The sequence below is a fragment of the Camelus dromedarius genome, chromosome 16 (assembly GCF_036321535.1).
Source record: "Camelus dromedarius isolate mCamDro1 chromosome 16, mCamDro1.pat, whole genome shotgun sequence".
Taxonomy (NCBI): Eukaryota; Metazoa; Chordata; class Mammalia; order Artiodactyla; family Camelidae; genus Camelus; species Camelus dromedarius.
Genome location: NC_087451.1, coordinates 46,273,611 through 46,292,823, shown reverse-complemented (window position 1 = coordinate 46,292,823; position 19,213 = coordinate 46,273,611). Strand labels below are relative to the sequence as shown.

Sequence of the window (19,213 nt, the reverse complement as noted above, 5' to 3'; positions counted from 1 at the left end):
ACGTCACCGGCCCGCCTGCGTCCTCTGGGGGCGGGGCGGTGCTCTACGCGTGAAACGTGAGTGGTGTCGGTGGTCTCGGTGGTTTTGCTGGTCATGGCGACTCGTAGAGCTCTGCACTTCGTGTTCAAAGTGGGAAACCGCTTCCAGACAGCGAGTTTCTATCGTGATGTCCTGGGGATGAAGGTGCAGACGGGGCCAGAGGGGCTGGCGCGCGAGGGGGTCGCGGGCGGCTGAGGCCCACCTGGCCGAAGGAGGGGAGAAACGGGTGTGATGTGAATTCCAGCCACAGCCCCTGAACTTTCCATTAGCTCTGTAAGGTTTTCAGCTTCAGGAAGCGTCGCGAGTCGCGGGTTAGGTTGCATGGCCTTTGAAAGGGGGCTCGGACTTATTAGTCACTGACTGTGTGTCTAAGCACATCCTTCCATTAACGTTCATTCACAAATGTTTATTGAGTTCCTATCCTTGTGGAGCTTTCAGTCTAGCGGGAAAGACAGTAAATCAATAAAAAGTTATGTAATATTCTTCCAGTGAACAGTGACTCAGTCTCTTTCGGTTTAGGTATTAGCATATTCAGAGTTCTGCTTCTCTTGGGGCTGGTTTGAATGGTCTCTTTCGAATACTTAATCTCTCTGGGTGAATGCTCCAACTCTCCTCTCAGTAGTCCAGGTCTCAGTGTGAAGTCAGAATCTATTCTCCTCTCCAACACCTGGGAGTAGCCGCTCTCAAGCCCTGAGCAGCTGTGATTCTGCATGAGTCACGTGGGTGGCAAACGCCATGTGGAAGCTGTTGGGGTGCTCTTGATAAGCAGGGGCTTAAGATGTTGTCAACTGAAAGAAAAAGGAGCAACCTAAAATTTGAGGGATACATTTTATTTGGGGACCTTACTGAGAACTGTAGCCTGGGAGACAGCTTCTCAGATACCTCTGAGGAATTGCTCTGAAGAGGTAAGGAAGGAGCCAGGATATGTATGAATTTTTGGCTGGGGAAAAAAAATACCCAACATCAAAAGGTTACTGGTAATCACAAAAAAACAGATATCTCAAGTTAATGATTTTATGCTTTTCTATGTATGGGAAGATGCAAAAATCTGGGTTCGTTGAAATTATTCCTTAGATATGCATCTTAAATATCCAGGGCCAGTATCCCAAGCATGGAATATTTCTTGTTTTTCTCCACCCTGAATTCCCCTCAGGGTGCACTGTTAGTTGGTGACTGCAAGGCTGAGGGCTGGGTCCTTGTAGAAGTGAAATGGCGGGCAACATTCTTTGTTTACAGTATGCAAGAGTGCAATTGAATGTAGACACTGAAGATGTGGAATGCAAAGGGAGTTACCTGAACTCACCAGTCAATTAAAAAATATCACCCCATTCACAGTTCTGTGTTGAGCTTTGGTGGCAGAAATGAAAATGACCCTGGTATCTGTCCTGAATTCAAGCTCCTGGCCTAGGATCGGAGTGAGAATAAGATTTGTACATTGCTAATGGTAACGGAAGTTGAAATTTAATAAGTGGTAGAAAAACCACAGAGCTCTTCCTTAATGTTTCCTCATTGATTAAAGGGTGGTTGTGACGATTAAATGTGTTGTTATATGTGTAGTATTTGACACATCATATGTATTATATAAGTGTTAGCTACTATTATTATAAAAATACAGAAGGAAGAGAGGTTTAATTCTAACCTTGGTCCTCAGGAAATAATTCATGGAGACCTTACATTTGAGTTGACCTCTCAAGATAGGATTTCCACAGACCAAGATTAGAGGGAGGAGTATAGTGGAAAAACTGAATAGCCAGTGCAAAGATAAGATAAGTTTGGGAAGCACCACTAGTTTTATGTGCCTTTAACTTAGACTGAGGAGATGGGATACCAAGACAAACAGGTTGGGACTGCTTCTGATAGTATCTTGAATAATGTGCTAAGGAATTTGCATTTTATGTCACAGTAAGTAGGGAGTTCTATTACGTTTTAGGATGGGGCAATAATGTGATCAGAGCTGTACTCTAGAGACTTAATTTCATGGTGATATTAAGGACAGAGATCAGTAAAGATGACTTGTAATAGTAAAAGAGAGAAATAATGGACGCTTGTACCAGAGCAGTAGCTGTGGGACTCAAAAGGGAAAATAAAACTAACGCATAGAGAGCCTACTGTGTATTAGATTCTGTGTAAAATGCTTTAATAAATGATCTATTTTCATAACATATTAGAAGACTCAGATCCTAAGCTTTGTTCTCAGAATTGCACAACTACTAAGTGAAAGCCACACTTTTTTTGTTTGTTTGTTTGTTACTGCACAGTACTGCTCCCTGACTCCCCAGTCTAAATAGATTTCATGACTTTGCTTGGTTGCCTGACCGTTGGTGTCAAGCTGTTCTTTCTTACTGCTGCTACTTCAGTTACATTGGATTTATATAAATTTACTTAGCCTGGGGAAAATATACAGCTCCTTCCTTTTTGTTTGTTTTACAAGTAAAGCTTACCAATGATAATGTGTGCGTTTTGACATTTTAGTTTATGCTAAATATGCCATGTGCTGTACTAGGAGAACTTTACAATTTATTCTAATTCCCTTACCAGATTCTGCGGCATGAGGAATTTGATGAAGGCTGCAAAGCTGCCTGTAACGGGTATGACACTTTGTTTCCTAAAATCTCCTTTAGGCTCTGAATACCCCTGGAGAACCGAAAGCAGTTTCTTAAAGCCAGTATAAGGCAGCAGAATAAATTAAGGAGGCAACAGTGGGGTCAAATGGATAAATGTAAACAACCAAAGAGTTTAGGTAAAAAAATTCATCGGAGTAGGGGAGGGTATAGCTAAAGTGGCAGAGCGCATGCTTTAGCATGCACGAGGTCCTGGGTTCAATCCCCAGTACCTCCTCCAAAAATAAATAAATAAGTAAACCTAATTATCTCCCTCTCTCAAAATACATTAAATAAATAAAAAATTTTTAAAAATTCATTGGAATTTCTCAATCTATTCTTGCAACTTTCCTGAAAAGTTAAATTATATCAAAATAAAACTTCAAAGAATTAAAAAATAAGATAAAATAAGGCAATGAATTAGGGAGGCAGCTTCAGAAGCACAGATAAGTATATTTCCTGGATGAAGCCATGTCCTGTGGAGTCTCTCCAGCTTAGTAGCCATGGCAAGCTGGGAAATTCCAAGGCCTGGTGGAAACTGCATGCTTGTTGACGAATATGCAAAAAAACAAGTGAAGTTCAGTGGGGAGAATTGTCCCTATAGGATTCAGCCCTCTTCTTTAAAGAGAAAGTAACGACTTTCCCTCAAGTAGGTGCCAGACAGATGATCTTCAGAGCCTTTGGTAATAGGGCCCCTGAACACTGTCCACAGCTGTTCTGAGCACCAGCTGAGGCCATCTCACCCTCGTGGGGACTTAGAGGACCAGAAGAGACTGCCCACCTCTGTGACCACTGGGTTCATTTTTTCATTTTTCTAGGCCTTATGATGGGAAGTGGAGTAAAACAATGGTGGGATTTGGGCCTGAGGATGATCACTTTGTTGCAGAACTGACTTACAATTATGGCGTGGGAGACTACAGGCTTGGCAATGACTTCCTGGTAAGTACCATTTTGTTCTAGCAGACTTCTGGCTGTATCTTTTATAGAGAGTACGGATACAGCTTCAGATCTGATGACTTTAGATCTGATGGCTGTTGAATCGATGGCTTTTTGGGTGCCGTTTAGTGATTTGTTAATGATACTTTCTATTTAAAACAAAACTCAAAAAACCTGTTTGGGCAACCTGTCTTAGAGCTGGCCTGAGGATGAAGTGTGTTCTCACAGTGTTTAAGAATCATGCTCAAGACTTAGAGGCAGCTTTGAAGAGACAAGACTCCCCTGGGGGAATGACTGAACCTTGAGAAGGGCCAGAGTCCTTGGTTCAGGTCCTGATCACCATCCAGAGAAATATTCTCTAGGGGACTGTTATGGTTGGGGTGGGCTATTGCAGCCAATCCTCAGAGAAAAATCTGAGGAGGTTTTAAGGATGAAAAGAAGAAGGCACTGCATGCACCACGTTCGTTCATTCATTCATGCATTCAAGTTTTTGTGCACCTGTTATATAGTAATGGTGTCTGCCACTTACTGAGCAGTTTCTGTGTGTGAGAGATGTCACTGGGCCTACACATATAGCAAGAGTGGAGTAACAAAGTTTCTCCTCAGAATCCACTGAGCAAATCTACCTCGTGCTAGATGTCATTTTGGCCATTTGGTCTCACTATTCCTGTTAACTCATGTTAAAATTGTGGTACCTAGATGGAAGTTTTTATGAGGATCAAATATCTATAAAAGCGTTTTGTAAAGGGAAAGTACTGCTCAGATTTAACGTGTGTTATTTTTTTTTTCTTTCTCTCCATGCCTCTCACTAATTTATTCATTTAACAGATAGGTGACTTACTCTATGCCATGTTCCTTGTTGGGTCCTGGGGATATAGTAAAGGGTGAAGCATTTGTTCCCTGGCCTAAAGAGCTCACTGTCTGGTGGGGGGAAACAAGTAAAGAGACAGCAAGAATGCCGTGTGATCAGTGCTAAAATTGGGATAAGAACAGGAGGTTGTGGGAGCACACAGGAATTCCCAGCCTGTTCTCAGATAGGTGAGAGTTCAGGGAAAGCTTCCCAGAGTGGCGTCTGAGCCAGGTGAGGGGGTTGGGGTGGGTAGTGAGGCAGGCATTCTCAGTAGGCCCATAGGCCTGGAGGTGAGGGGGAGCGTGGCACTCAGAGCTGGGAGCCATGCAGTCTGGCCGGAGCTTAGCATGTGAGGAAAGGGGTGGGTAGCGCTGAGGCTGAGAAGGAAGCTGGGGCCAAATCATCTGAGGAAGTTTAGACTTTATTTGAAAAGCAGAGTGAAGCCATTTTCAGCAGGGCAGTGGCACCGCGTTTGTGGTGTGCAGGAATCACGCAGCTAGAGCGTGGAGTTTGGGTTGGAAAGGAGCAAGACTGGACAGTGAGGAAAGTAGCTCGGAGGAGCTGCAGGGACCAACAGCTCCTTAACTAATGTGGAGGTAGTGGGAGATGGGAAAGTGGATGGACTTGAGAAATGTGTAGGAGGTAGAGTTGACAGGTTTGGTGATCGAGTCTATGTGAAGGTCTCTTTGTGTTTCTCCTTATCTTTTCCTTGCTCTCCAAATTTAAATCAGGGAGAGGAAAAAGCGCAAAGCCATCTTGGTGCCATCAACATTTATTAACTGGCTCAAGACAGATGTTGCCGGGTGGGACTGCAGGTGCCAGAGGTGCTGGAGGTGGAGAAGAGCTTGGTGGCTCTGCTGTGGGTCTTCCTAGGACACTTTGGTAGTAAAACATCCCTGATGGAAGGTACCTTGTATGCTCCTCAGTTCATGGAACAAAAAGAAAAACAGGTTAAACAGCACTCCCATATAAATAAAGAACTCACATATAATGAAAAGAAGAGGATCAACAACTTAATTTTTTTAAAAAAGAGCCAAAACTGAACAGACGGTCCACAGTAATTAGAAATGTCTCTTAAACATTGAAAAAAAGATACTCAGCTCCCAAGCTGCCATTTGTCACCTATCAAATTGGCAAAAATCAAAAGGTGTGACAGCACTTAGGCAGGGTGGGAGAGGCTGCCACTCTCCTACATTACTAATGAAGGTGTCAAGCAGTGCAGCTTCAGTTCGGTGGTATCAGAATAACTAATCCATGTACCTCTGACCTTGCAGATTCACATCGAGGGGTTTCGTTTACGTATATGTTAACAAATATATGAAGTTGAGTGCCTGCTGTATGCCAGGCACTGTTCCATGAACTTTCAGTAACCAGTGAGCAAAACAGTCAAAAATCTATGCCTGGCAGGGGAGGGGGCCCAGAGCCTGATAATAAGTAATAAATACAATGAATGAATAAATCATGTAATATGTTTACTTCAAAGGTGATCGTTGTAATGGGGGAAGAAGAGGGCAGAGTAAGGGGGATTGGGAGCATGGGGGCCAACGGCCAGTTTTAATTTTAAGTGGGATGTTGAGAGTAGGTTTCCCTGAGGAGGTGACATTTGTGCAAAGGCTCAAAGGCGGTAAGGGAGTTAGCTGGGTGCCTTTCTTGGGAAAGAGCATTCCAGGAAGAGACTAGCTGGTGCAGAAGCCCTCAAACAGCGCCTGACATGTTTGAGAAAATGCGAGGAGGCCAGCATGGCTGGGACAGAGCGAGGGGAGGGTGGGAGGATGTGGAATCAGAAATGACATGGGGGCCAGGATATAGCTCAAGTGGTAGAGTGTGTGCTTAGCATGCACGAGATCCTGGATTCAATCCCCAGTACCTCCATCAAAAAACTAAATAAATAAACCTAATGACCTCTCCCCTGCAAAAAAAAAAAAAAAAGAAAAGAAATGATATGGATCAGATCGTCTCCGTCCTTTCAGGCTGTCAGAAGCCATCCCTGAGTGAAACGAAGAGCTGTCAAGGGTTTTAAGCAGAGGAGAAACAACATGGGGTCACCGTCTTGAGAACAGACTGTAGGGTGTCTTTCAGAAAATTTACTCTGTCCTCGGAGTGGACGATGGATTGACAAGACTGGAGGCAGAGAGGCTGTAATAATGATCTAAGGTAGAGACGAGGCTGGACACATCAGAAAGCATAGTGGGCATTTTTAGATATTTTGATTAAGTTGAAATAAAGAATGCCTTGATAATTGGTTTATATTTTTTTTGTTTGAAGAGCAAAAATAAAAACAAAACATTTCTAGATAGATAGCTAGCAAGCCAAGGGTACGATCAAGATTTCTCTTACTAGATCTTTAAAATTAGGAGACATTATCTTTGGTATTAAAGAGATCAAATTTCTCTGGTATTTGAATTTCTGTCCTATGATTCATGAAGTTTGGAATCTTTATGGAAGAGAAATGTCCAAAACCTACTTCAAAACCACTAGAAGAAAATTTGGAAAGACAGTTAAATCTTAGGTGATTTGACTAAGGACAACGGGGTTTTGCTTCATTGTCTTCTACAAAAGATCTGTTTTATGATTGTACACTTGGGTGATACTGTTGTTTGTCACAGGGAATCACACTCGCTTCCAGCCAGGCTGTCAGCAATGCCAGGAAGCTGAAGTGGCCGCTTAATGAAGTTGCAGAAGGTGTTTATGAAACTGAAGCCCCAGGAGGATATAAGTTCTTTTTGCAGAACCGCAGTCCACCTCAGTCAGGTAATTATACCCAGAATGATGAAAGCCCTCTGTCTAAAAAGGCATCTGATGGAAGGAGAGAGGTAGCGCGAGTTCTTTCTCCTGTGGAATCTTTTATATTGACATGACGTGTCTTTCCCAAGCCAGTGTTGTTCTTTGCTCTCTAAGAAATTATATTTTCAGGTTAGAACTTTAGTGCATCACTCTAGGGGATCTAGACTGCTTCTCTTCTATCTAGGATACTTGCAGCTGTGAGTATCAGAAAGCCCACCTAAACTAGCTTGAACGGTAGGAAAATGTTTTAGTTCACAGAGCAGGCATTCTCCAAGCAGGCAGGGTTTCAGGGTTAGTAGATTCAGCAGCTCAGCAATGGCGTCAAGAACCCAGATCTTCTCCCTCTTCATTCTCTTTTAATGCGAGAGTCCCCTTCTCTTAGACGCTCATGGTTGTAGGCTGGCCGCCCGCTCCTGCATCCTCATCTGGTGGGAGAGAGAGAGGCTGACTTCCTGTTGCTCTTTTTTAAAAGCAGAGCAAACTTTTCCTAGAATCTTCCAGCATATTTCCTGGTCAGATTTCATTCACGTGCTTGCTCCTGAGCCAATCACTAGAAAGAGAAATAAGATCGTCCTTAGACCAGTTAAGTTGTATCGCTCAGCTGAGGTCAGCTTCCCAAACTTGTGCTGGTTCTCTGTGCATGGGGGTGGAGTGGAGTGAGGAGCCCCCCATGCTGACTGCCCCAGCGAGCAGGAGGGAAACCGCATCGTTTTTCATTTACGGCAGAGGCATCCTCGTCATGATGTATTTAATTCCTGCCAGTCTGCTACCTGCTCTGCCAAGACAAAAATGAAGGCAAGAAAAGGGAAAAAATACTGGTGAATAGCACAGGTAGTTCTGCCTGCCATTTCTCTCCGTGAACACACACCCCTAAGTGGACCTGGGATGGGAGACAGTCTCTTTCCTCCACTGGTCTGCCTCAAGTCCCAGATGCCCCTCATAGCAAGTCTGATTGTTGTGTTTAATTCTGCTTGCGTTTCACTGGGAGGTCAGCAAAAGAAAGAGTGATCCGTTCCAGCACGGGAGGGTAGGCTCCTGCTATGGGACTTACTCAGATGGTATTTCTGTACTTCACTGATGATTAAGGGATTTCTGTGATTATTTTTATTGAGAGGTGATTGGTGCTTTATATACTAACTTTAAAACTTAAGTTCTGCCACTAATTCCACTGTACACTTTCCTCCTGGTTTTAATGATGTTTCAGTTCATAAAATAAAGGAGGACCCCACAATCTTAAGATGCTTTTGTTCTTTAAAATGATGATACCTCTGGAGCATTAATTGCTGGTTGGTAAACTAGTCAAATCTATCAGTCTAGCTGGTGTCCATCCTTCCTTGAATTAATCACTCCTATGTAGTTTCACCCACGGCTCCTGTTCCTGTCCTTGCACCCCTTCCGGGTCTCGGTCAGCTGGAATTTGTTGATTTCTCAGTGAATGGGGAAAACTAAAAGTTAAGTCTGCTGGGTAGAGGCACCTGTGAGAAACACCTTGCTTTAGTCATGGAACTACTAGTCTAGCAAATGGGACTAAGGCAGTGAAAACTGAAGAAAAATATATTGAACTTATCATAGTCAGATATAGACTTGGAACAGCTCTTCAGAAAGTAACTTTTTGGTATAAAAGTTTTCAGTAATGCTAAGTATTTTAGTATCTTTTTTATTTTTACAAAGTAAAAAGATTTTTTTCCCCTCTAGACAAACAGATAATCAAAAAGAAAAAAAGAAGAAAGAAGAAAACAGAACCACTGTTAAGATTTTAGAGTATATCTTCCAATCTTTTATCAAAAAGAGAAATATATAATTAAATATAGATATAGGATTCCATTGTATTACATCGTGGGAAGAGAAACAGTTGTCTATTGTTAGATATTTGTGTTGTCTCTAGGGTTTCACTGTTGTGAGCAACACTGTGATGAATGTCTGTTATGAAAGACCTTCATACATCCACAATTACTTCTTTACTTGCTGAAAATAAGCTTGCTCTTTCCAAAGCAGTGGAAGTTTTTTAAGCTTTTGATGCATTCTGTCAAATTGTTGCCCAGAAATGTACTAATTTACACTCTACCAGTATCATATGATGGTGGTTTCCCCACTGCAGTGGCACAGTTAACACTGTAAACTTTTTAAATTATTTGCTAGGAGGAGGTATAGCTCAAGTGGTAGGGTGCATGCTTAGCATGTGCAAGGTCGGTTCAATCTCCAGTATCTCCTTTAAAAATGATAAATATGTAAATAAACTAAATTGCCTCCACCCACCAAAAATAAATAAATAAATAGTCAATTATCAAATATTTTATTTGAATTCTGATTTCTTTGATTATTTGTGAGGTTGAATATGCTTTCCTATGTTCATCGACCATTACAGTTCCTTTTTCTGTGGATTATTGCTTCTTGCCTTTTGCCTGTTTTTCTAGGATGTGGATCTTTTTCCTATCGATGTTTAAAGGTAATTTAAATATTAACGACTTTTTTGTCATATATGTTGCAAAAAAATATTTCCTACTTTGTTGTTTATTCTTTAATTTTGATTGTAGCTCTTTTTTTGGTTGTTGTCCAGTTTTCCATTTTGTGTAACTAACCTAGCAAATCTTTTCCTTCATCGTTTTTCTGTCTTTAGTGTCAGTTTTTTTAAAAAAACTTTCTCCAGCCCCAAATTATATAAATAAATAATCACCTGTTTCTACTGTTTTCATGGTTTCATTCTTTAAACTTAATCCTTTAACCTGTCAGGAATGTATTTTGCCATTCAGCTTTATGGTGTGACTTCTTCCCACCAAATGAGAAGCCAGTTATCTTAGTGCCATTTGGTGAATAATGTGCCGTTTGAAAATGACTTAAGTGATCCCTTTCTTACGAATACTGAAAACGAATATACATATGTATATGCATGATTGGGACATTGTGCTGTACACCAGAAATTGACACATTGTAACTGACTATACTTAAATTAAGAAAAGAGAGCGAGATCTCTTTTTTATCATATACTAAATTCTTATATATACTTGAGCCTACTTAGGTCCTTCTGTTCCATTCCGTTGCACTATCCAGTCCATTCTTGCTGTTTTATTACACTACAGATCCTGTATTAAAAGTAACTCTAGCAGTGTCTGACCTTCAGAAGTCCTTGAACTATTGGTCTAATTTACTGGGGATGAAAATTTATGAAAAAGACGAACAGAAGCAAAGGGCTTTGCTGGGCTATGCTGATAACCAGGTGAGCAATCTTGGAGAGAGATAATCTGTTACTTTGAGTTTGGTTTATACATGAAGGTTACTCCCATAGTTTTCTGCATGGTGATTCAGTATTTAAAATGGAAAGAAGAAAATAAAAATTGCCGATAAGCTCACCACCCAGATATTACCTGTGTTTATATTTGGGGATATGTTCTGTCAGAAGTGGATTTGCTGAGTCAGATGTAGACAAGATTTAATGTTGTAATGATGATCTGTTTTCATCTTTTTTTTTCTAATAACCTAGCATTTGAGCATGATTGAGTCCTTTGACATTGACCCAGCAGGTCTCCTAGGAATTTTTGTTACAGACATACTCATCATACGTGTACGCAGAGAACTGGGTACAAGGTCATCTGTTGTGGCATTGTTTGTTGTAGCAAAATGTAAAAAATAACCTAAATGTCCTGTGGGTTCAAGGAATAGTTAGTTCAATGATTTATAGTTAATCCATAGAATGCATTACTGAGCAACTGTCAAAAGGATGAAGTGAGTCTTTATGTGCTGATATGGTAACGTTAGTTGGAGAAAAACAACGGACAGAATAATGTGTAAATTATGCTACCATTTGTGTTTAAAAAAAAAAAAAAAGGATACCTGCCATGTGTCTAGAAGGATTCACAGGAAACTGCTGACAGTTGCCTCTGGGGTGAGAGTAGGAGGGAGACTTAATTTTACTATATATCTTTTACTTTATTCCTAGTATGGTTTGAATTTTTTTTTTTTTAAACGTATAACCTATTTTGATAAACTCAGTTCTTATGTCTTTTCAGTGTAAGCTGGAGCTCCAGGGCATCAAGGGGGCAGTAGATCACGCGGCAGCTTTTGGACGAATTGCCTTTTCTTGCCCCAAGAAAGAGGTAATGTGTGGTACCAGGTCTTTTGTTTAAGCTCTGTGATGACTAGCTAGTTCAAACAGCTAAGAACGCTGGCCCTCCCTTCTCCAGTTCATGCTGATTGTGGCTTTGGTATCAAGTACAGCCTTTGTCTCAAGAGCAGCTGAGATAATAAAGTCAAACAAGTGGCGCCAGGGTTCTTTCTGGTTGATCTGGGAGTCCTCTGGGGCTGCTGAGGACCACGGCCTGAGAGCCGTGCATGACCCCTTGCTCACTTTGCCTTTTTGTTCTCCTCAAGTTGCCAGACTTGGAAGCCTTGATGAAAAGGGAGAACCAGAAGATTCTGACTCCCCTGGTGAGTCTGGACACTCCTGGGAAAGCAACAGTGCAAGTGGTCATTCTGGCTGACCCTGTAAGTACTGCTCAAAGAGGGGACGGGCTGCACCAGGCATTGCTTCCGAGGTGTCCTTTTGCCAAATTTCTTTTCTCTTTATTGGTGTAGGATGGACATGAAATTTGCTTTGTGGGGGATGAAGCATTTCGAGAACTTTCTAAGATGGATCCAGAAGGAAGCAAATTATTGGATGACGTGAGTCTCATTTCTAAATTTGTATCACTGTCAGCCTGAGTGGATGGTGTGAAAAGTGTATGGGGATGGGCCAGAGCATCAGGGTTCGGTTCTTACTGTCAGAACCGTGTCCTTTTGCCATCGGGGTGATTTTTGAGCCAGAGACTGTCAGCTTCATAGCCACCTGTAAGACTCTTATCTGGCACAGCATTTGTGCTTCTCTCCACCTCAGGTGGCCTGGGGACCACGGCTGTGTACATCACCATTCTGCTCTGTGAATGGAAAGATGTGGATGCCATCCCCCTCCTCTTCCTTTCTGGCAATTGTTCTCATTAGCATAAAACTCCAATCTATTTCCCATCTTTTGAAAAATCTTTTCTTCACTCCTTATCCTTTCTCCAGGTTTCTTTTTAGAAATCTGCCTACACACCGTTTCTCTTCCTTCCCTCCCGTGTGCGCTTTGCTCTTCCGCACTGGTCCTGTCCCGCAGGGAGATGCTGGTGGTGACGTCATCGGTGACCCCCCTCTTGCCCAATCCGGCAGCTATTTTTCTATCCTCAACAGGCACACTCTTCTAGCAGCATCCAGAGCAGTTGTTCAGTGTTGTATCCTGGCTTCTAGCACGTACCAAGTATGCAGTAGGCACTCAGTGAATACTCTGTTGAGGATTAAAGGAATGAAGCAATCTGTCCTGGTTCTCTCACTTAATATTTATGTGACTGACCTTATGAAATTTACTTTGTCTCTAAACTGCAGTTTTCTTATCTAAAAATTTGAGGAAATAAGATTATCCACCTCCTAGGATTGTTGTGTGATTTATAGAGCTTGGCAAACTGCTGACATAATAAGAGAGCTCAATTGATGTTAATTAATTAAACCAGGAAATGTGCAGAAAATAGTGTTTACAGATTTTACCATAAAGGAAAATAGACTCTCAGGCAACCTCTCAGTTGGCAAGCTTGCTCAGCTATGTTCTTCCCGATCTTTCCTCTCACTGACCACCTTCCTTCTCTTTCAAGCTCTCTTCTTTGGTGTGAGAGACCCTGCCATCTTCTTACCTCTCCCACAGCTTCCCCTCAGCACCAGGCACCTTTTTTGTGTCCGATCCTGAAATGATTTTACCCACAGTCCCACCTGGGCTGTCTTTTACTCTCTGGTTCTTTAGTCTTTCTCTGAGTGAAGTCACCTGCTGCTCTGGTCACCTCTGCTCTCAGCCTCAGCCATCATCCATTCTCTCACCCTAATTTCTCCTTCCTAGCTCCAAACAAGCATTTCTGATTGTTGTTACTGAGGTAAAATATACATAGGATTTGAATGTACAGAAATTTAGTGTTCCATTTGATGAGTTTTGACAGTTCTACACACTCATACAACTGCTACTCAAAACATAGAACATTTTCATCATCATAGAAAGTTCTCTCCTGCCCATTTCCTGATTTCTGACATACTAGTTTTGTCTGTCCTTGGGCTTCATATAAACGGAATGGCTTCTTTCAGTCAGTATAATATTTTTGAGATTCCTCCACATGTCAGAGTTTTGGGTTTTTGTTTTTTGCTGAGTGATATTCAGTTTTATGACTGTAACAATTTGCTTATCCATTCTTCCACTGGTGGACATTTGAGTTTTCTCCAGATTTTTATCTATCATAAGGAAAACTGCTAAGAACATTCTCATGCTAATCTTCTTGTAGACATGTTTCATTTTTGCGGGGGAGGTACCTAGGAGTAGAATTGCTTTTACTTTCTAAGAAACTGCCAAACAGTTGTCCAGAGTAATTGAACTGTTTTACACTTCTGTCAGCCTTGTATGTATAAGAATTCCAGCTGCTCCACATGCTCACCAACATTTGTGTTTTGGGGGGTTTTGGTTTTAGCTCTCCTAGTACATGTAAAGCAGTGTCTCACTGTAGTTTTAATTTGCATTCCCCTGATGACTAATGATTTTGAGCACCTTTTAATATGCTTATTGGCCATTTGGCTGTCTTCTCTGGTGAATTGTATGTTCAAGTTTTTTGTCTGTTTCTTTCCATAACAGATTTTATGTTTAATACTTCATGGCTAAAAGTTGCAAATATACACAAGAGAGTACAACAGATCCCTATGTGACTGTCACCAATCAACTCTGTGTCACAATTTTTTATCATTCCTTTCCACCCCCGCTCTTTTTTTTTTTTTTTGGTGGGGGAGGAGGGGTTGTTGGAGAATTTTAAGGCAAATCTCAGATACTATGTCATTTCAACCCTAAATACTTAAGTATTTTACACATCTAAGACAATTCAAAAGTAAAAATTAAGGAATTTCTTTATATACCATATTGACCTTGTCACACTTAAAAAATCAACAGTATATCTTTAATGTCTCCTAAAATCCAGTTCGTATTAAACCTGATCTTCTAAAAATGGTTTTATACAGTTGGTTTTCCCTATGTATTTTTTAATTAGCTTTCATGTAATTAGATTATATAATTTATCTGATCCATGGAGTATTGTGGTACACTAATTGGAAGACACACCTCTGATCTATTTTACATTTTAGCCATCCTTGTCTATGCTCTAAGCTCTAAACATGAATTTATTTTCATTCTGTGTGTCTTTGCTCACATTTTTTTATTCTCCTAAAGTGGCCCTTCTCTCATTTGAATATTTGCTTATTTTTCAAGGCCCATTTAAATCCATGTTTTTAAAAAAATTACCTCTTGTTGATTTGTTGGAATTCTAGATATGAGTCATTTGTTAATTATCTGCAAATGCAAGTACTATTCCTGATGGCTTGCCTGTTTATTTTCTTAACAGGATCTTTTGAAGAGCAGAAATCTTTTTTAATGATCTTTTTGCGTATGTGGGAAGAGGGGCTGGTAATTAGATTCATTTATTTTAATGGAGGTACTGGGGATTAAACCCAGGACCTCGTGCATGCTAAGCACGTGCTCTACCAGTGAGCTGTATCCTCCCTCAAGCAGAAATTTCTTTAAGCCCAACTTACCAGCTTTTTCTTTTATACCTAGTGTTTTTTGTGTTAGACTAGTGTTACAGCCAAAGAAACCTCTTCACTCATAAACCATGGACGTTTCAACTCCATGTGTCCGTAACTTAATGTCTTACTTCCAATCCATTCTTCGTTTAATAATGGAAAAATAGGGGGAGGGGATAGCTCAGTGGTAGAACACGTGTTTGGCATGCACAAGGTCCTGGGTTCAATCCCCAGTACCTCCATTAAAAAAAAAAAAAGGAAAAATAAGTTACTTTTATTAATCAAGTCCTATATTGACATTTTCTTAAGTGCCTTATATATGTTCTCTAGCTTTTACCATAATCTGCAAGGTAGGTGGCATTCCCCTTTCAGATGAGGAAACTGAGGCTCAAAAGAGTAAGTCACCCAATATTGTACATTCAGTAAGTGGCAGGGTGAGGGCTTGCACAGAGGCCTTTCAGGTTTCAAAGCCAGTTTTTTTCCTTCCTCTTATACCCTGCTCCCTCCTCTGAGCAGCACTGTGTATCTGTTATCCCAGTTGTTTAAGCTGTAATCCTCAGAGCCAGTTTTTTTTTTAAACATTTAATATGCTTTTTATTTTAGGATAATTTTAGATTTACAAACAGGGCCATTTTTGAATATTGTTTCTCCTCACCCCTAAATTCTATTAGCTGTTAGTCACCAAGAGCTGAGTTCTACCTCTGAAATTCTTTGTCTGTCAACTTCCCTTTTGAAAAGGCTCTCATTTTCACCCACAATACTGCAAAAGCCTCCTTCCCTTTTCTAGTCAATCCCTGCTGCCAGCATTAGCTTTCTAAAGCACAAATCCAGTAATTTGAAAAACTGTTTAATCTTCTAATGGCTCTCTGTTGCCTCCAAGATAAGTTCCAGACTCTGGCAGAGCCTGTCACACGTCTGGCCCTGATCTGTGCTGCCTCTCCTCCCTAACTCACCCCATTCCAGTCCCAGTGAACTGTTTATATTAACCAAGATGTATCTTCTTGCCTCCACCCAAGAGTTGGGTTTTTTTTATTTCCCCTTCCCTCTTATTCAGCTCATCTTTCAAGATTCAGAAGCTTTCTTGTGTTTTCCACAACAGTTTGTTGTTTCTGCTCACTTTTGATGGCTCCTAAAAGACAGGAACTTCTGTATCGTTGTGGGGGTTTTTTGTTCTGTTTTGCATATTTTTGATTTTTAAATCCATTTTATTTTCATCAAAATAAAAAATCAAATAATACTAAGATTTTTTATGAGTGCAGTGCAGTGGTGTCTTGCCCCATCTTGCAGAGTCCCACTGCAGCCACTTTCAGCTTTACTGTTTCTAAATGAAAAATGTGTATGTTTCTTTTTTAATTTTATTTTATTTATTTGGGGAGGGGAATTAGGCCCATTTATTTATTTTTAGAGGAGGTGCTGGGGATTGAACCCAGGACCTTGTGCATGCTAAGCATGCACTCTACCACTTGAGCTATACCCTCCCCCTGTATGTTTCTGTTTCTTCATTTTCAGTTGCAGACATCTTTTGACTTCCTGCTAAGTGTTTTCACACTATTTCTCCTACTAGTTAGTTACTCCTTTCCTTTTGGTCTGATAACACTTTGTGGTTCTATTACAGCAAATACCCCAAGACACACACACACACACACACACACACACACACGTGCATGCCCTTGTGCAAAATAGCTGTTTCCATATCTGCGTCCTCAACTATTCTATATGCTCCTCAAAGCCTCAGACTGTCTCTGCTTCCACACCTGAACCCAGCATAATATCTAGCTCATAATGAAAACTGGCATTTTAAAGATACAGTTGTCCCTCAGTATCCACGGGGGGTTGGTTCCAGGACCCACTGGGAATACCAAAATCCAAGGATGCTTAAGTCCCATAGCCCTGCGTATCCACAGATACAGAACCTGTGGATACAGAGGGCTGACTGTAATTCTGTACTTGCTTTTTGATGAATAAATGAATGTATTTTCCTACCAAATAGCTATTTAGCCTATGCTTGGTTGTATTGGACCAGATTTTTTTTTTCCCCACAGCACTGAGTTTTATTAGGGGTTTCAATAAGGTTAATCTGTAGGATTGAGGGAGTCAGTTAGGGAACACAAAGCCCACGAAGCTTCCTCAGATCTCACAGTGAACCACTGGCTCAGGTTGTCTGCTGGGCTCGCCGCCTCATTCCAGGTAGAGGTTATTATAAGGATACTGCTTTGGCCCCACAGGCTGGTAGGTGGTGTAAGTCTCTCCCACACAAAGACTGGAAATTTTAAGAGACTTCAGTTCTAAGCACAACCCTCCCTGCAAACCCACCTCTGTGGCCTCAGCCTCATGGAATAATAGAATAAAAGGACTCTGGTGGAACCAAAACATATTATTAACAAGGATTCTTTTTTAATTAAGAGGCCCCAAACCAACCAAATATTACCAACATCAGTGGAATGGTATGGGAGGAGGCATGGAAAAAGGAAATCATTTGTTCTAGGCTCATTACTAAAATGTCAAAATAGCTTTTCACATTTCTCATGATTAGAGTCCCCAGAAAACTAAAGATTCTTGAGAGCCCAGCCAGATGCCAAGAGTGACAGCACTTCCTGTCCACCAAAGAGCCTGCAGCCTGGTGTGCTCGGGCCTTGTCTCCCGTCAGTGGGCAGCCACACTTCCTGGCTGCAGCTCTGCCCTTTACTCTGCAAAGTGAGAATGGACAAGCCGTTGCTCCGTACCCCCCTGCACCCTCTGTCAAACATAAATACTGACTGAGCACCTTTAATTGTTCATTTCTCTATTGTGGTCAGTGCAGTGCGGTACAAAGTAGACTATATGTTTTATTTGGTGCACTTAGAATAAATAAATATTCTAATTCTCTTTCTATAGGCAATGGTGAAAGATAAAAGTGATGAATGGTTTGCTGTACGAAATAAACCAAAGGCTTCAGGTTAACAGAAGACATCACGTGAAACAAGCATTTGTGATTCCTGTCGAACACCTGTGAGGCCTGACGTATGCATTGTATGATAAGTGCTCTCACAACTTGGTTGTTTACTGTACAGGCAAGGAGGCTGGAGTGGTAAAGATTTGTGTATGTTAATCTTCGAAAGCTCTGATGATGTTTTAGAAAATCCTATCAGTCCATTTAGAGGAGCACCCTTACTGTAATCTGCACTGTCACTGGAGGCGCACATTCTGTGTGTAACTGTATTAGATTAGTAATAAATCACTCTCCAGCCTGGGATGGCTATGTGGAACAATACCTCTGGTTGGGGATGGAGAAAATTTTGATAACCATGTAGATTTAATGAGAACAACTAAATCCAAATAAATCCAACTCAGTTGCTTACAGCAGGAGTACTTCCAGCATCTGACGACAGTTTGCTCTTCGAATGTCTTACTCTGGCAGACCTTTACGTACAAAAATTTTTAAAGAAATTTTGTGTTTTGAACCAAAAGATTTTGGTTACACTCCCACATTCCTTGCTTTAAAATTTTGGGTAGCCAGAGAAAACAGATGGAAGGATCAAATGTGTCGTGTTGCTACATGCCTGGCTCTGTGCTAGTTTCTTTATATATACATATATACTTAATCCTCATAAGAAGAGAACATGTTAGATTTCTTAGTAGATTAGATGATTTCTTCAGCCTGAAAAAAAATTTTTTTTAAATATTTGATTCTGCAGCACAAATCAATTTTAATAACTGGAAACAATTAAGTTGAGCATAGTTATTATTAAATATCTTTTGAAATTATGCTTCTGAAATCAAACTGTCAAAACCCGTCTGTAAGACTCATTATTTAAAAAGTGGTGGCCAGGTTCAAACTTCAGGGAAAGAAACTGAGGAGATTGGAAAGGGTTGACTCAGAGGATACCAGTTCCAGCATAATATACATGAAATTACTTGTAAGTGACAGGCTCTGCTGTTCTCCCTTGCTGGCAGGGAGGGGTAGGGAAATTTCAGCCTTAAATTTCAGCTCACCTTCTTATAGCATGATCTTACCTTCACTAAGAGAAAAAATCCTTTCCTTGCTCCACAGTACAACTTCAATTCTTGATCTTAGGGAAGCAGCTCAGAAAAAAAGGAGTTTTCAAAGCAAACCAAGCTATATATATACTCCTTCTCTGGACAGTTAGTTCAACTTTTTTCCTACATATGGGGAAATTATGATATAAATTTTGAATAACCAGGTAAACTCTGTCTCTTTGACTATGATTTGTCAATTCACAGATTTTGTATTAGATTATTATGAAATCAATGACATTTATCTCTAGTAGTACTGTTCTGAAAAGAAAGTGTACTTTTCCCACGGTGGTAGGCTGCTATGATACGACCTTCTAAGTTTGTTACAATAAAGTAAGTGCTTTATGTAAGTACTAAACACTTAATAGATTCCTCTTTGTCTGCT

At 40.8% G+C, this 19,213-nt stretch overlaps 1 protein-coding gene across 1 annotated transcript; it reads left to right on the top strand.

Annotated features, from left to right (window-relative positions):
• Window positions 1-10: 10 nt before the first annotated feature.
• On the top strand, window positions 11-19,193 carry GLOD4 (glyoxalase domain containing 4). Its single transcript, XM_010978924.3, has 9 exons — window positions 11-183; window positions 2,578-2,627; window positions 3,458-3,578; window positions 7,032-7,176; window positions 10,287-10,423; window positions 11,214-11,300; window positions 11,575-11,688; window positions 11,779-11,865; window positions 17,689-19,193. Exons 1-9 carry the CDS (start codon window positions 94-96, stop codon window positions 17,752-17,754), a joined length of 897 nt encoding a protein of 298 aa, XP_010977226.1. The 5' UTR covers window positions 11-93; the 3' UTR covers window positions 17,755-19,193.
• Window positions 19,194-19,213: the final 20 nt, after the last annotated feature.

What these genes read in the sequence shown, in the direction of transcription:
- GLOD4 (XM_010978924.3), top strand. Translation starts at nt 94, where the DNA reads ATGGCGACTCGTAGAGCTCTGCACTTCGTGTTCAAAGTGGGAAACCGC. An exon ending in CCGCAGTCCACCTCAGTCAG is followed by an intron (nt 7,177 to 10,286) that starts GTAATTATACCC and finishes ATTACACTACAG; the next exon opens with ATCCTGTATTAAAAGTAACT. An exon ending in GAAGCAAATTATTGGATGAC is followed by an intron (nt 11,866 to 17,688) that starts GTGAGTCTCATT and finishes CTCTTTCTATAG; the next exon opens with GCAATGGTGAAAGATAAAAG.